This window comes from Cygnus olor, chromosome 1 (genome assembly GCF_009769625.2).
Source record: "Cygnus olor isolate bCygOlo1 chromosome 1, bCygOlo1.pri.v2, whole genome shotgun sequence".
NCBI classification, from domain to species: domain Eukaryota; kingdom Metazoa; phylum Chordata; class Aves; order Anseriformes; family Anatidae; genus Cygnus; species Cygnus olor.
This window is the reverse complement of record NC_049169.1, coordinates 13,684,366-13,701,970: the sequence shown is the minus strand read 5'-3', so window position 1 is coordinate 13,701,970 and position 17,605 is coordinate 13,684,366. Positions and strand designations below refer to the sequence as shown.

General features: G+C 39.8%; 1 protein-coding gene across 3 annotated transcripts in view; it reads left to right on the top strand.

Annotated features, from left to right (window-relative positions):
* Positions 1–17,605, top strand: part of RELN (reelin) — a 296,590-nt gene that overhangs the window by 102,433 nt on the left and 176,552 nt on the right. For all 3 annotated transcript variants that reach the window (XM_040544577.1, XM_040544576.1, XM_040544575.1), the window contains exon 4: positions 13,952–14,022. In XM_040544577.1, the coding sequence (XP_040400511.1) occupies positions 13,952–14,022 (71 nt within the window). The remainder of the gene's footprint in view (positions 1–13,951; positions 14,023–17,605) is intronic.

Here is a 17,605-nt window from a genome sequence, read left to right as displayed (position 1 = left end):
CAAGTAAGAGAAAAACATGCAAGGAAAATAAATTTAATTTAGGGATGTTTAGCCTAAGATATATTGCTGGACTGATAATGTTGTTTATCAATCCATCCTTCTCCCTACACTAATTATTTTTGAACATGTTGGTCTGTTCCAATGAAAGCATACAGCAGCTTAAGTGTCTTCAATACATTATTTTGGGAGTTTGAATATAGAGGATCCTGTTGAAGGAGCCAGTGAGGAGTATTATCACATACAGGAGGAGTCTCAATTGAGTTGAGAGGTCAAAAGAAAAACGATACCAGTGTGGCTGTAAGTGATGAACTTGTGGTTTAGATGTCACCTCTCCTTACCTGAGGTGGGGAATGGCTGTGTGCACACTCTAACTGCCTGGCAGCACACAGGGAAATGCATCAAGTTTCACACTACCCAATAAACTCATTGTAAAATCACAAAGGAGTATAGTGCAGCATACCTGGCATCAGGAATGTAGCTGGAAATTTCTGACATCAAGGCTTTGAACAGAATCTTTTTTTTAAAAAACAAAAAGTATATTCCCCCAAAAAAATAAAATGGGACTTTCATATTTAGTCTGATATGAGTTTCAGAAGTGTTAATTCCTATAAACATTTTTTTTCCGTAAAAATAGACTATTAAGAAATAAGATGCAGTTCTTTTAAAATAAAAATCAGTAGGACCAATGTTTATGCACTAGAGAACAAATTTTAGCATTTGAATAACAAATATATTCTTCATTTTTTTGTTGTATTTTGTTGTGCATAATGAAGTATATGAAGTGATCTGGAAAAAAAAAAAGAGCAGTTTCAATTATGCTTCCTGAAACCAATAGATCTTTCCAATGTTCTTATTGGTAAACTCTTTGAAAGATCAAGTAGCACTGTGAAAAATATTGAAAAGCAATACTACTGCCAGCTGCAAAGCAGTAAGGTATTCCTCTATAACAAGACAACATGAAAAGTTTTACAACAAGTATTAAAAAAAAAAGATTTGTAAATGGAAACCTGAATAGGACTCATGTTCTGGTTGACTAAATATATCTAAAATATTTATGATGAATTCTGTTTCTCTTTGTTTAGGAATTCTCATGATTTTTCATATCATTTTATTCATAGTCAATAATACAGCCAGAACAATGTTTAGGTGCAGTATATACTGAGAAACAGGAATAAATAAATATTTTTAAATTCTGAACATAAAAGGTACCTGTGAACATGTGTCCACTGAGTATCAGTGATATATAAACAAAGGTCTTCAGCTTCAAAGCAACAGATTGGCCTGAGGTCAATAAATGATTCATTTTAGATGTTGATGATCAATTTTAGATGTTGAGCTTAGTGATATGGTTTAGTGAAGGACTTGTTAGTGTTAGGTCAGAGGTTGGACTAGGTGATCTTGGAGGTCTCTTCCAACCTAGACAGTTCTGTGATTCTGTGATAAAATTTAAAATAGGAAATGCACAGCAAAGTCGTGCAAGGAATCCAAACTTACTATGAGCCGCTTGAATGAGGGATCCCCCGAGATGGATGCACCTGGAAGCTAAAAGGCATGGATCACCAGCTGTATTTTAAAACATTGTGTTTGTTGTTGGCAATATATTGTTTTTTCACAGTCTTCCTACTAGAATAACATAGCACAGTTAATCTCTGCCAATGAATGAAGTCTATCTGTTTCTCCAGCATGTGCCAAACAAGTGGTACTGCATAGTTAGGGTGCTATTTTTAAAACATTGTTTTCAGATGCTGTCTTCAGATATGTCTTATTTTCTTCTAAATTGATAATTGTATCTCTGTCATCCATACGCCTTTACCAGTTCACAGTTTACTGTTATTCCTGCCATCTGTTTGATGGGTCTTGCTTCAAGTCTTTCTAGGCACAGCAACATCCATCTCATCCACAGGGTCAGAGTACTTTACAGCCTTTGGTTCATTGTTTCTTTGTCGCAGTTTTTCAAGATTTCAGCCATTCTCTGTGCAGATGTGATTTTCTCTTCAGAAATCATGGGGTATTTAGTAATTATTCAAGAAGGGGAATTACCATTTAAAAGGGGAAATGCTTGTGGTAACTTTATATGACATTCCATCAAATCTAGTATCTATTTTGACTCCGTCCACAATGGCAATGCTCAGACATCTGGCCATTTTTACCTACATTGCACAGGAAGATTTAACTTAGAGATGGTATGTTATTCTTTCCCATTGCCAGAAGACTCTGATGGAGCCAGTACTTGGTGTATTTCTGCCAAAGAGACTGCTCAGAAGCACCAAGGTGCTAGAAAACCTCTGCCTGCCTTAGCCTGACACAGTCCTGAGTTTGTCCTGAACGGCTTACGGGATGTGTCTTTCCCTAGTGGCACAGGGGCTTGTATTAAATGCAGTGGTGCATCTACTGCATAAGTTCCTTAGATGAAGTTGAGAGATTCACAAGAACAGTCCCACCTTTTATGTTGCTGCTTATTTGATGCAGACATAAAAAAATGTTAAAATATGTGGTGCTCTGAAAAGCCATTAGCATATCAATTTTGAGACAAGGTCCTATTTCATCGTGTTAGCTCAAGTTTGCTGTTTTATTAATCAACCATAAACTTCTTAGATATACAAATTACTCATGAATTTCCCTAATTTCCAGCACGATTCTGTTATGTACAGCACCAGATGTGCAGGTCTCTGATGAATGCCTTCATCTGGAATACTTAGTATTTGGGATTCTGTGCATGGGAATTAGAGAACCCAAGCAATATTTCATGTAACAGAGCAATAATTATTTTTAAGTATTTGAAAAGTTCACCTTCTTGGCAACATTACTGAACTGAATTCCAAATGTATTCTTTTTGATTAGGAACTGTCATTAACAAATAAATGAAGAGTGAAAGTCTGGTTACATTTTACCCAATATTGCCATTTTTTGGGACATGCAGAGCCCAATGTTGTGACTGTGCTAAAGGGTCTCAGAACACCATCAAAATATTTTCCTACAAAGATTCATTCCGGTGTTGTGCTCATTCTGCCAACAATTTCTGAAAACAAATCTATACTCAGAGGAAAAATGAGTCAGGAACAAAAAACTGACACCAACCCTCTATCCTAGAAGTACTTACATTATTACTTACGGATTCTCCCTTATTTGGTTTCTTTCAAGGCTGTGGTTATAGATCTCTCCATTAATACTCTGCTTAAAGAGAAAGGTTTTTAGAGTTGGATGTCCTTTTTTAATAATAGGTTTAAAGATTTTTTACCAACGCGGTATCAAAAGGAGGTGTTATGGCAATGTAGCTTAGTGGGTAATTTATTTCAGAGTGAGATAAATCACGGATTGCTTCCTAGTGAGAAGCACGGGTTCAGACTCATTATTGTCAGAACAGTATATTACATGGGAGGTTGCTGGCCAAATGAGCTGTAAATTTAGAGTGTTTATGCCCGTGCCAAGTGACTGACCAATTCAAGCGAAAGTTCATGTGGCAGTTTTTGTTTAAAATAATCTTGATAACTTTAGCAGTATTTTACTATGTAAAAACATTCACGAGTACCAGAGCTGTGAGTCTGGACATGCTGTCACACACTGTGGCAGAAGGCATAGCAGTGTTGTGTGTGTTTGATCAATGCAGGTGACTGCTTGGAGCAGGAGGTTGGCCTGGGGACCTCCTGAGGTCCTTTCCAGCCTGGATTTTCTTATCCTATGAACTTCTCTGGGGTATGAAGAGTCTGTGTGGCCAGACCAAGGTCTCCTGGGTGGAGGAATCAAAGATTCTGCCTATGGCTCAGAAGCAGCATTACTTAAACAGGCCTCTCTGAAACAAATATCCTTGTTGAAGAAACACCGAGCGATGCCATGAGCAGCAGAATCCATCCATGCATCTTTGTTTCACGTGGCTTCAAGCACTAAGTCCCCATAGCTCCCAACTGCTTTCACGCCACATCTCAGGCTCTCCTGCAATACCCGCAGGCTTCCCGGATATCCTCCTGCCCTTCCCTGTACATCCAGCTCCGGTGTTTGATGCCAGACCTCCTCACTGTAGCCTTTCCAGTTTATGCCATATTCCTGATGTCCTTCCACCTGCTTTTTTTGGCTGGAGTTCTGCAATACTTAACAAATTTGTCATTTTTTTCAGTGGCTGACAAAATTAATTATTCTCCTAAGGCAATATTTCACCTGTCTATTTCTGTTTGTAAGCTGGTATGGTCTTAAGGGATATGTGCTTTTTTCCAACACATAAGTCTGGCTGAAAATTAAAAACCAAGAAGGAGAAATAACTGTCCTTTGTATGATTAGTTACCCTGCTTTTTTTTTTTTTTTTTTTCCTTTTTTTTCCACCTGCCATGTTCCCATCATACAAGAGGCAAGTGGGGGCTGTAATTTCCTCTTGGAAAAGTAGGGAATAAAAAGATTTTCAGTAACGGCTGTAGCAGGTTCTTCCATAATTTGATTTGTAGAAATCTGTGAAAGGTTTGTGTACTTCATCTGTTTTTCAGTCCTCTGAAATGTTTAGGACAGTGGGAAGAACACAAAGAAACTTTAGACAAGGAAGGTAATATTTCAGTGTCCAGTGAAGCTGTAGGAAGCAGAGATGTGTCCCATGGACACAGGGCTGCAGCATGTGGATGTTCTGACTTTTGATGCAACATTTTCTAGCTTTAGTCTAAAGAGACAGGTTTTATCCTTCCCTTATAATCTGCTTTACACAATGTGGATGCACCAGTTGCATCTCTGTAATTAATTTTGAACTGAGTGTTTGTTAAGAAATGGGGTTAATTTGTCTATTTGAGGATTTCCCTGTGTGGGTTGTAAAGCAAACACAGTGGGTGAGGTTCCAGATTCTCATATGGTTCAGGTTATCTGCAGCTGCTGGCAGCATCCTTTGGGGATGCAGGCAGCTAAAACAGGTTACAGCAGGCTGCTCAAACCTTAACGGGAAAACAGATAGCGAGACAGACGGCAAGAAAGCAGTGAACTGAAAAGGTGTCCTTAAAATCATCCTTTTTTTCCATTACTTAGGATCTTTTAAAAGCATTTTTTTTTAATTATTTTTTTTCCACCATAGGGTCACATATGCTATTTCAGATTTTACTCTTTCAGATTTTAAGCTTTTTTAAGAGATGGAGAAAAACTGCACCATCTCCCTGGGCAGCCTGCTCTCCTGCTTGAACAGCTGCTGTCAGATCCCCCCAGAGTCATCTCCTCTCTAGGCTGAACAAGCCCCAGTCCCACAGCCCCTCCTTGTAGGGCAGGTGCTGCAGCCCCAACCACCTCTGTGGCCTCTGCTCAAGTCACCCCAGTTGATCAGCACTGTCAGATCTGATTACTACGCCTTGTTAAGTAAAGGAAAGGATACTATTCATTGTATGGGCATACGGGAAATAACCATGTGCCGTTAAATTCTTTTACTTAATACCTCTGTGTTCCTTTAGATGTATCAGGTACTTTGAAAATCCATACTAAGCTGTAACATTTTTTTCTATGACACAAGAAAAGACATTTTTGTTGTTGTTGTTCTTCTTCTTGAAGGATAATTTAGGCGATTGAAAGACATTTTGATTAAATATAGGCTTTAGAAGACTATAGAGGCAAAGTTTGGGAAAAACAGTATTTTTTACACAAAAAGAAATAATATATTCATTAGGCTAGGGCTAAATATGGACTTTAAATACTTATGAGTCCTCAACATTAAAAAACGAAAATCCATGCAATCAATGTTTCACTAGGTAGTAAAACACAACAGATAGTAAAACCTAAGACAAGGACAGCACCCTCTCCCAAACACGGGAAAAGGTGGAAAACAGAGACCTAGTTGTTGGCATTGTGTCAGTATAGAGACAATGGATGCTTGTTCTATTATTTATATGAACTGACTGCTTGGCAGATGCCACTGCAAAAAAAAAAACTTTATTTAAAATGTAGAAAAAATAGAGTTTGCTTTCTTTTATAATCACACAATACAAAATACTAATGAAAATGTTGGATTTCCTGTAGCTGGGAAGAAAGTATTGTCCTAATCTGCTTTCAGTCAGCAAGAGGCTCTAATCATTCTAGTCACATAAAAGTAGATAGAAGTGAAAATCATCTTTTTATTCCTTGAGATACAGGGGAAAAGAGGATGGAAATGTTTACTTACAGTTTAAAATGGTAATTCTTAATTTTTTCCTCTTTGTTAATGTATATTTATTGTTCTATTGTATCCCTATTCTGTACTTACTCCCTGTAACCACACAGACATTTTTTTTCTTTTTTTTTTATGACTACAAAAGGAAATTCTCATAAATTATAATGTGTAGGGGATAGGGCTTCCAGTGCTGTAGCCACAAATCCATTCTCTGTAATATACTCAATAATTATATGTTCAGCTCATTTATTTTTCTGCCACTTTTATTCAAAACTTGATTAAAGAAAGCACTTAAATATGTACTTAATTCAGCCCCTTAATCAGAGCAGCACTTCCTAAGTGAAGCTGTGTGGGGCAGCTTTCCATGTTAAACCATAAAAGCTTAAATCTGCTTGATCTTCAACTGATATTGCCATTTCACTGTTATATTCCTCCCTTCACGTTTCATCTTAAATTTATTTCTGGAAAATCTTCATGTTCTCTCTTAAACATTTGTTTACTTTTTTTTTTTTTTTAATTTTGAAAATGTCAAAGACAATAACAACAAAACCGACCTCACCTCAATGAATGAGATGGAAATTGTTTCCAAGCTGACTCCAAACCCATGTTTCAGGATGGAGGGTGGCTTTCTCAGCCTACTGATAAACCAGCTCTCCCAACAACGCTAGAAAAGACTAAACATGAAAAATTAATCAGTAATTTTATTTATGAGAAAGGGTAAACTGGCACAAATGAATGGCTCCTCATATCAATATTTCAACTGATATTTGATTGAAACAGAAGTCTGTTTTTGTATATTATCACCTGTTTAGGTGATAATATAGTCACAGTACAAAAAAATGTGCAGAAGATACATGGGGATAGGTATTGGAGCCCTGTTCTCTACATGTGCTCTAAGTGTGCACTGGACCATGTGTACAGTCAAAACTGTACACATCAGGCCAACACACGGAAGGGTGCACGGACCACTGCACACCTTAGAAGTGTCTCATCTGGAGCGTGGTTGAAGTTGTAGGTTTTAAAAAATGCATGTTTTGCACGGGGTGCACTGAGAGAAAAGTTCTGCAAGACTGGCTGAACGCACGTTGAAGTATCTAGCATCATGGTAATGAGCTCTTTACAGTGCATACACAGTGTGTGGGAGGGAGAAAGAGCCCATCACTGCTCATACTCTGTGTGGTTTGTCCCAGCCAGTAGAGGTTTCTGCCAGCCATATCCATGTTGTGTTGCATGCTCTGTTAAGGGCAGGGTAGTCTCACCAAATGCTAGTTGATATGGGTACACATATGTTGATATGCGCTCCCTCCCATACACACAAATACACACCTGCAGCTTTAAATACTGTTTTAATATCAAACACAACAAAAGAAGACTTTGATTTCTTTATTTGGTGTTTATTGGATCTTGCTGAGAAGCCTTTTGACATTTCATCTGCATTTTTTTGTCTCTCAGACATAATTTTTTCTGACATAACATTCAAAATCTTCACAAAGATACTCACACCACCCCTGGATTAGACTCCTACTGCCCTTCCCCGCATGGGTTGACCTCAGAGATAACTTCAGAGACAGGAGTTAAAGGAGGTGGCTCTTGTTCCTCTTGCACTTACTCCATACGAATGCAGAGGAGCCTGAGCTCACGATAAAGTCAGCCAGAAGCACAATGCATGAGCATGGCCTGCAGGCTTCAGCCCAGGGCAGCTGCCACAAGTGAACTGGTTGCTCTTTGGCCTCTCACGCATACCCTGCTTTCTGTGGCCATTTTAAGCCTTTCCCTCTGAAGTCTTTTCACCTCTGATCCAGGCTTTCAGAGCGAGCATGTTAATTTTGTCCTCTTGAACAAATGTCCACATAAATAATCACATCTTACTTGCCAGCTTTCCCTGGCAGCTTCAGCTGAATATAGCCAGGACAGATGACTTTTTTTTACAGTACCTCAGGGAAGAAACAGTTGGGTAAAGGGAGGGAAAGGCAGAGTCACAACCATGTTTTTTAGGATGCACATACCTCATCCCTGCTACTTTAATTAGACTGTGTTTACAAGTCAAGCAGAGGCTGAAAAAACAACTCAGAGGCATCCAACCAGCGCCAGTATCCCAGCACTTCCTTGGCCGCTGTTGGAGACCTGGTCACTGGTGGTTTCAGCATGATGGGAGACACACGCTGAAGTGTACACCAGCATCACACCCTGCCCTACCCAGTCAATGGTCACCAAGCTACCTTTGCAGTACATTTTGAAAATATGTTTCACACTCCCTCCGAGAAAGGCTGGATGCTCCTGCCCTGGGCACTTAATGCCCAGCAGACCTATTCCTCATCTTGCTTTTTAATTTATTTATTTTTTTAAAACCTGTTAATTGGGTAGTATTTTTGTGGGTTTGTTTGTGTGTGTGGTTTTGTTTTATTTTCGTTTTGGACTATAGCCAAAAGAGGACAACCCTTCAAGCAGTGAGAGTTTTACAAATGCAATAAAACATTAAAACCCACCTAGTTTATTTGATGAAGAGGGCAAATCTCTGCCCTGGCCTCTGGGCAGTGCTGCCATGCATCCTTGCTGCACATGGAGCCAGGAGAGCCTGGGCTCAGTCCCACTCACCTTTCCTGGCTATTGTCTCCTGAGCTGAAACACTCGATTTAAAACACAGCATGCTGGCAGTGCACCCGAATCCACTGTGGAATACAAGATATTTCAACATAAAATCATGACAGCAGTTATTCAGTATGTATGCATTTATTTTCCCTTCTAGCCCAGACCCATCAGCACAGGACATCTCCTGCATCACAGGGCAGTGGCAGGGACGGATTACAGTCTGTACTGTCAGTGGATCCCACTGGATTTAGGGGGGACAGTGCTATGCAGTTTGGGAGAAAAATCTCAGCTTTGTATAGCCAGCCACTGATTTCCCTGGAGAAATGGATAACATCCTAAATTTCCTCCAGTGGAAATAGTCATGACCATGGCACAAGGACAAGCAATGCAGCTGCTAGCAGTAGGCACAGGGCTAAACCGTGTTAATGTGGGAAAAAGAATAACTTTTTATGAGGGCATGTAATGATAGAACAATGGGTAATTATTTTAAACTGAAAGCAGGTAGATTTAGTTTAGATATAAGGAAGAAATTCTTTACTCTGAGGGTGGTGAGGCACTGGCACAGGTTGCCCAGAGAAGCTGTGGATGCCCCATCCCTGGAGGTGTTCAAGGCCAGGCTGGATGGGGCTTTGGGCAACCTGGTCTGGTGGGAGGTGTCCCTGCCCATGGCAGGGGGCTGGAAGGCTGGAACTGGGTGGTCTTTAAAGTCGCTTCCAACCCAAACCATTCTGTGATTCTGTGATTCTATAACCTCATTTTCCATGATCCTTTTAAAAATCTTTTGGGGGCTGTCATGAGATGAGGTATTTTGTTGTAGGAAATCTCTCTTCCCAGATGCCTCCTGAACAAGTTTGTTCTGGTGCCTGTCTCCTCGCTCCAGGGGAAGGCACAGGTGCTGCCAGCCACCATAGGAGCAGAGCGAGGGCCAGGCTGTGCTGACCCCAGAGCATGACCAGGTGGTGGCATCCCTCAAAGGGAGGCCTGGGGCTGGTGCTCTGCTCCTGGGCACGCAGCACAAAGCATGCTGCAGGAGGCTGGACCATGGGTTTGGGAACGGATGTGAACATCTCTGGACTTGTTTCTCCCAGATCGCCTGAAGGCTGGAATGATTTGTGTCATCACATAGGGGACAAAATGATGTCACTTAGGCTACGTTCAGAGGAGGTGGCAATGCTGCACTTGAATAAAGTGGTTTTAAGCTTGTTAGCAGGGTGTTGTTTTGTGTCCCCTTCTTTTTTCCTTTTCAGTGACAGCCAATCTAAAAGTCTTTATTGGCACTTGATTTCACCTTTAGTGGTTCTGTTGTAGGAAGCAAAGTTTGTTATAGAAATCCCGAGGTCAGTTGGCAATGTTGAACCCGCAGCAAGCCTCGGCACCAGATAGAGGCTTCCAGTGTTCAGAGCTTTTTTGTCCTCTCTCAGCAGTTTCTCTCTCCTTGCTACTGTTAAAAACACATTTTCTCTCTTCTCCCTTACATAGCCCCAAGCAGACAGATCCATCTAGGCTAATGGAGGTGTGAAGTTAATGTAAAGAGGAACCTTATTACCTCTAAGTTGTTTTTCTTTCAAAGCTCTCACTTACCATGTCAGGACATTCCTGTTCCCTTCCATTTTTCTTTTATTTCTCTCCCCCTTGGAGAGATTGATTCCTGGGAAGGAGCTATCTCTGGGGACACACAGAGCATGCATCCTGCCTTTTGCCTGGCTGACAGGTGATACTTGATGGGTCACTTGCCCTTTAGCTGGAAATAATTAGCATACAGTGACAAAGGAGGACTACAGGCTGGTGGGGAGTAACACCAATTAATTAAGTACTCTTCATCTAAGCAACATTTAACTACACAGAAGACTGTACAGAAACTTTTGAAAAACAGTACAGAAATCAGTTAATAATAATGTCAAGAAAAGAAAACACCACAATTAATAACTGAATAATTTTCTTTCTCTACTTAAGACTTCTTTAAACATTGCCTATATTATTTTTATTATAATTACTATAATAATTTCTTGAGTGTCACTATAGGGATGCCTATGGTTTTGGATTTTTAAAAGTTAAAAATCCAAATTCTTGATCCTGTTCTTTTAAGCTCATGTGACAGGTAGGAATATCATAAGTGAAGGAAGTTCAATACAGGCAAGGCACATTTTGCACTTCTTTCTAAAAGTAGCTTAGCTCCTGTATAATTCCACTGCAATTCTGGCATTTGCTCCATGCGTAAAGCATAAATAGAGAAAAAAACAAGCAGATAATACTGGAAAACAGGAGCAATACCCTTAATAATTCTCTGAAGCTGCCCTGGCTGGTGCAGAACTAATGCATATGCCCATTGCCAAACTAATGCTAACTTGAGCACGTGTTGTAGGAAGCGGTGCCCTTCCTGCAGAGCACCGCTGTCCCTGGGCACAGATCGCTCCTAATGTGGAGCTGCAATAATTGGCTCCTGGTCTGCGCTACCAAGCAAGGGATGATGGACACAGGAAGATGCAAACAATCCTTCCACATGCTGGCTCCATCCCCAAACCCCCTTTTTCTTACACGTGTGCAAGTATACACTACTCAGTTTGGTATTATTGGTATTATTTGGTATGTGTTTGCATTCAGACACATACTCAAGCTCCCCTCTGCATATGGTCTGTGTTTTGAGAGTTTGCTCCTATCTGCCTCATAGAGGAGTTTTGTGGTTATCTTTGTTGCATACATCCTGAATTGTATCCTGGGTGACTGCATAAACAGCTTCTCTGGAGGGTCAGCCCATGGCTGGCATAAGTTTCCTTTTTCTTTGTCTGCAAGCAGCCCTGTCTTCCATACTGCCAGAATGGGCAGAGATAGAAATGTTGCACAAAATTTCTTCTGTGCATTAGGTGTGGCATTTTCTTTTAGGTGTGTAACAGGGATCCCACTGTGTAACAAGGATTTTGCTGAAACCCTGGAATTCCCAGAATGAAACACATTTGCAAAACATGTCTGTTCATGCTGGTCTGCACCTAGACATGGCTGTAGGATGTCCTGCAATTTTATCTGTTAACCAAAGTCTCCGAATCCAGTCCTTTTAAAGAAGTCTGGGCTACATATGTTTGGTTTTGGAGATCGTTTTGTCTTATTCTGTCTGGTGCATCCACATATACCTGCGAGGGAATTTGCAGAAATTTATGTAAGTGCATGTTCATCACAACACAGCTGTAAAAATTTCTTGAGGTCATACTGTTAAACGAGGCTCAAAGTCTCAAAGTCTCAGCTTCCTCGCGTATTTATGACCTATTTATTTATTTATTTTAATGTGTGGAGGCAATGTATTTATTTTTATTCTGCTTTGTACTCAGTATGGTCACAGCTTACAGTAGTAGAGGAAGAAATGTTAGTGGAAAACTAAAGCATGAAGTTTTGCTGTATTTTACGCAAGTGTTTGAAATCCTAAAATAGGATGTATGATGTATATGGTAGGGGCTACAACCAAAACCTCACACCAGTAATGTGATCCCAGCACTGTGGCCAAAGTACTCTTACTACCTGGCGAGGCTCCACCCCAGCTTTGCCTGCACCTCCATAGCAACCAAGCAGTCCAAGCAGCCAGGCAAGGCAACATGCACAGGGGAAGGGAGTTCCCTGAGTGCCCTAAGAGCATCAGGTAGCCGTAATTTTGCACTTCTGGTCATACAGATAGGGGTAAATAGAGTTTTCCTAATTGAGCAGGAAGCAAATTGGATCCCAAACAAGTTTTCCTGTTTGGCAGTTTGTAGATGAGTTTTACCTTCAGGGTCCCCTATATCTGAAAAATATAGTATTAGATGGCTTTTGTTGCTCTTCCCTGTCAGCATAACTGGCCTAATAGCTGAGTAAAAAATGATCTATGTTGAGTTACCTCTACAGACCATGCCTTTATGCTCCTTCCTGACAGTTTCATGAGCAAGTCAGGTGTGATGCATTAGAGAGGGCACACAGCTGGCTAAAAATCACACTCATAAAGTTGTTTTCAATATCTTACTGTTGGGCTGAGAGGCTATTTCAAGGAATTCATATGGATCAATCTTGAGTCTATTTATGTTAATTATTTCTGTTACTGACTCAGAAAGGGTGAAGAACATGTATGAGAGTGTGTATAAGTCTAGACAGGTATTGGAAGAACTTCAGCTGCGAGAAATCAGAATTCAGAGTCAGCACTGACAAATACTGATTTTGAAATCAACAAGATAAAATTAAGTTGCAAAGTTACACTTAAGAAATAGAGATGAAATGAGCAATTGGAAATAAAAAATAACCAGCACTGTTAGCATGGCAGCACTGTAAGATAAGAGCAAATCAAATTGCATTGGATGTCTAGCTGATTATGGGAAAACAAAATGACAAATATTTCTCCATGGTACATTAGGCAGCCCGTTAGCTGTGGGTCATTAATGGGAAAGAATTATTGTATAGACAAAACTGGTAAGACTTCAAGTATAGAAACACTTCGTGCTATTATAGGCATATCACTTCCTCAAAGGAAGAGGCAGACTGAGAGAGACCAGTGGGGACCAAGAAAATAGTATGCTGTTCAGAAGGTGAATGGTTAGAGGACAGGCAGTGTGAAGGTACTGGGCTTGTGAGTTTGTGGAGGTGGAAAAAAAAAAAAAGGAAAAGAATGATGATGTTTTTCCAACAAGAAAAAAAAAGAAAAAAAAAAGTGATCCACTTTCTGGACAACAAGGGAAATGAAAAGAAGGAGTAACTCAAATGGCAGCAAAATCTAATACAGTGTACTGAGAAATGTTGTGGGTTCTCCTTTTTTGGACAAGTTTTCCCTTTGTTTCGAGAAAGGATTTCTGGAAACCCATTCAAGCTCTACATTTCTATCTAGCATATCAAAGTATCTCTGTAGCTTATTGGACTGTGTGACTGTTAATTTTACATGGCACCAGCTCTACAGGCATTTTTTCTTTCCTGTTCTGAGGCAGGTATGCATTCCCAGGCAGAGTGACGTGCTGAGTTCTGCAATGCACCTGCTTTTACTCATGTCCTTCACTGAATGTCCACTCTAGTGCTTTATATTACCAGCCTAGCCATTTTGGTTTAGGAGGTTTTTGTTTGTTTGTTTGTTTTTTGCCATGTACAGAAAAAAATCCCTACAAATTGTTCTACAAGCTTAAAAACAAAGAGTACAGAAAGAGAAGCAGAGGAAGAAAGCACAGCAGGCCTTCTGATTCAATTACTCATGTGCATAGCCATACATATGCATATATAAATGAGTATGCTACATCATTTATTGTTGTCTTTTTATGTTCACAGGGCTACAGCTACTCATAGGGGCCAAGTTATATTCAAGGATGCCTTAGCACAACAGCTGTGTGAACAGGGAGGTAAGAGCAGCCATCATTTTAAAAATATCTGGTAAATGTGATTTTTCATTGTTCTTGCATTTCAGTACTACTCATCATGAAAGTAAATTTCTAGAAAACTTTGTGTCAGGACCTTCTTTATATTCTCAAAACTGATACTTTCTTTGGCTTCACATCTCCCTTTAGTGATCTGGAAAACCTAGAGCGATGTCCTCTCTGCTAAGCACTGGGGAATATCCAAAAATTAAAGTACATCTTATTGCTTTATATGCTTACTTAAAATCAGCCTGTAATAACCAACTTCTTTTTTTTTTTGTCAACACCACAAGCTGAGTTTTAACTATCGTTGTGTTGATGATAAACAAAAAATGCAATGTGCCTACAGCAAAAGCTTCATTTACCATCCAGCATGAGTAGCTTTGTTAAGAACCTGCTTTCCCATTTTGTGAAAGTAGGCCACTAAACTTTTGCCCTTCACCTGGAACTTTTGATCATTTTTATAGCTAAACAAAATGCTTGACTTACACTGACTAAAAATCTAATTGTTTGCACAGCTTATCACATATATTCTTTTGATGAATAACCTAAAAATAAATGTCCTGTTGTGAGCTGTTGTCTACAAACAGCACACTGCTTTGAACCTGCATCATTAAAGCAGTGGGAAGCAGGGAAGGTATCCATCATGTCTGGTACAGGAGAGAAAGGAATTTCTGCGCTGATCCAGTTTTCTCTGCAAAATTCCAGTGATATTTCCATGTGAAAAGAGAGTGAAGCATGGGCCAAACCAGTCTAAAATAAATATTTCAAACTTAGAAATATGCTGTCATACAAATAAACAAGAAAATCCCTCAAAATACGTACTTTTGGGTATTATGGTGTGTTTTTTCATATGAGCTTGGGAATATCTGTGCAATAGTTTTGTAACAGGAAGTTACTGAAAATTATGTCAGGAGCATTTATTGAGGTGTTAGGGTAAGGTATGAGTAGTACCTCTGTGATATTAAGGGTAAAATATTTCAGTTTTCAGCTTCAGTATATAGATTTTCAGTATCTTAATGTATCAACAGGAAGTAGGTAGGGGAATTCAGAGAGGTGACTACAGATACAAGCTAATAAGATTGGAGGTTAGAATTAGGTACATTTTGAATGAATTAGAAAAGTGTAAGACGTGTGCTGGCAATCAGATGGAAGTGTGATAATCATCTGGATGGAAGGTGATTGGGCCCAGAACGTATCAGTGTTCTACTGTGTAGAAGGAAAAATGTAGAGAAATAACAAAGATGTCTTTAGTATTCAGAACAGGAGATAAATTGTGCCCCTATAATGCAGGTGTGGTGTTTTGGTGACTGGTATAACGGGATTTGGGAACAAAAGTATGGGCAGGAATGCCATTTGGGATGTGTTAAAGAGAATGGTGATGATATCTTAAACGGGCTGGGTAGACAAGAGTGAAAAAAACCAATATTCAGAGTCGTCAGCATAAAATGGTAAAAAGCCTCATAAGGAGGTAAAATTCTCCATGGCTGCTGAATAATGAAATCACTGCCAAGGGCAGAGCCTGAAGTGCCCAGAACAGATAAGGAAAGGACAAACAAGTAAAAGATGTATTGATATAAGGGGGAGAGGGAGACAGAGAGCTGGCAGTGATCTGCATGATGAAAGCTATGGGCAAACAAGTTTAAAGGAAACATATGACCATCAGCATCAGAGCTGGCAGCATGGTCAAGGAGAATATGGGCAAAACAACAAGATTCCTCCCTGCTAGAAGAAAACACCTTGGTAAGCAGAGACTAGTGAACAGAATCCGTACAGGCTTTGGCAGTCTCTGCTTTCTGACATGCTAGACCAGGAGTCTTTGTTAGGAGAGCTGGCAGCAGGTATTGTAATTCTTTCACCCCGTTCTGTTTCACATTTCTTTAATTTTGGAGCATAACGCAACCTTAAATCAGCATTTTGGCAATATTTAGATTAGATTAGAACAATAATTCCTGATGGTACTGCATGCAGTCCTGGAGAACAGAGGGACTCCACAGGACAAGACGAAACTGGGATTTGTGTGTTGTTTGTGCTCAGAGAATAGGAGATGGTGAGATGTGCCATCCCTGGGCTCAGCTGTGGCAGTGCCTTTGCCTCCTCCTCCCACCCAGCCACTGATAGCCATGTCCTGCACCATGTCCCTCAAAGGGCCTCCAGCTTCCCCAACTTGTCATAGCCTCCTGCATCCTCATCAACTTCTGTGTTTCCCATGATGTTCCCAATGATTTCCTTTACTTTGTACACAGTCACCCCAGAGATTTTGTGTCTTTGTCTTCCTCAAAATTTTTGATATCGTGGTGGTAATTCCACAAACATCATGTTTGACTTAGTCAAGGATCATACAGGGATGCTATTTTATGAGTAGCCCACAGTCAGTGGCAGCCAGGTATGAGTTATAAGATTTCCCTGAAATACCAACTTGCAAGCTTCTCAGAGCTTCTTGTGGCTCTTCTCCAGATTCCTATCCTCACCAAGGCCTCTCTCCCCTTAGGTTTCTTGCTCAGCCACTCTTTTCCCGATGCAGCTGGTCAAATACCTCATTGCCCATTGCTTTTCCTTCAGTCTTGTCTAGCACCAACCTCTCCTCTAGCCTTTTGTTCTTATTTCTTAAGCAAACAGTGTGCATTGCATTGGTTCTCCTAACCAGTGTGTACTATTATAGCTCTTAGGCTATTAGCATTAATTTTCCTTATCAAAGAAAAGGATTTTTCTTTGAAGCAAACCTCACTTCTTTCATTCCATGAAGACAATCATAGTTTCAGCAATGCTATTGATGTAAACAAAGGATTATTTCAGATGGAATTAGTGTGTTTATTTATAAGCAAAGATAAATATGCAAAACAGCAAGGTAGATTGACCAAAGTGGGGTTTTAAGGTCTCCTTCTGGCCCTAAATATTACCTGACTGAAAGGCTTAAGTGAATAATGTAACATATTAAATAAAGAACATAAAACCAAAGGGCAACTTTTTAGATTTATTACAGGACATATTTTAATAAGTATTCACTGGGTATGATACAACCTTCATAATAACTAGTACAAAGGATATACACAAAGACATGAAAGCAGCAAGGAATCTCAGAAATCATGATTGTTGGGGCTGTCCGCCCTTGGACGTGCATTAGTAAATCCTAATAGAGTTAATGGGGTTTGTGCAGCAAAGTAAAGTGTAGTTCTTATTTTGAAGACAATTGTAGGATGATGAAGAGCTGTGTTAAGGAATGGCAATGCAAAACCAGCAGCCCTATGCATAATGTGAATAGAATAAAGAATGATGCCACAGGGAAAGACACCAAGGAAAGTAAAACAATCGCTTGAAAAGCTGTGTGTTCAGCGTATAATAAATATTTTAAGAAGCTAGAGAGATCTTTGAGAACTGATGGGAGCTTTAAAGTTTATAAGAATGTTATTGGACCTTAAAAAGAAAGGAAACATAAAAATTATCCTACAAAAAAAAAAAATAGTCCAGCACAAGAGGCAAGAAAACAGAGTTTATAAGCCAAGACAGAGAAGATAGATGTGTTATAAGTATTGGTAAGGAAAAATAAGGATGTTAATGACTGATGATA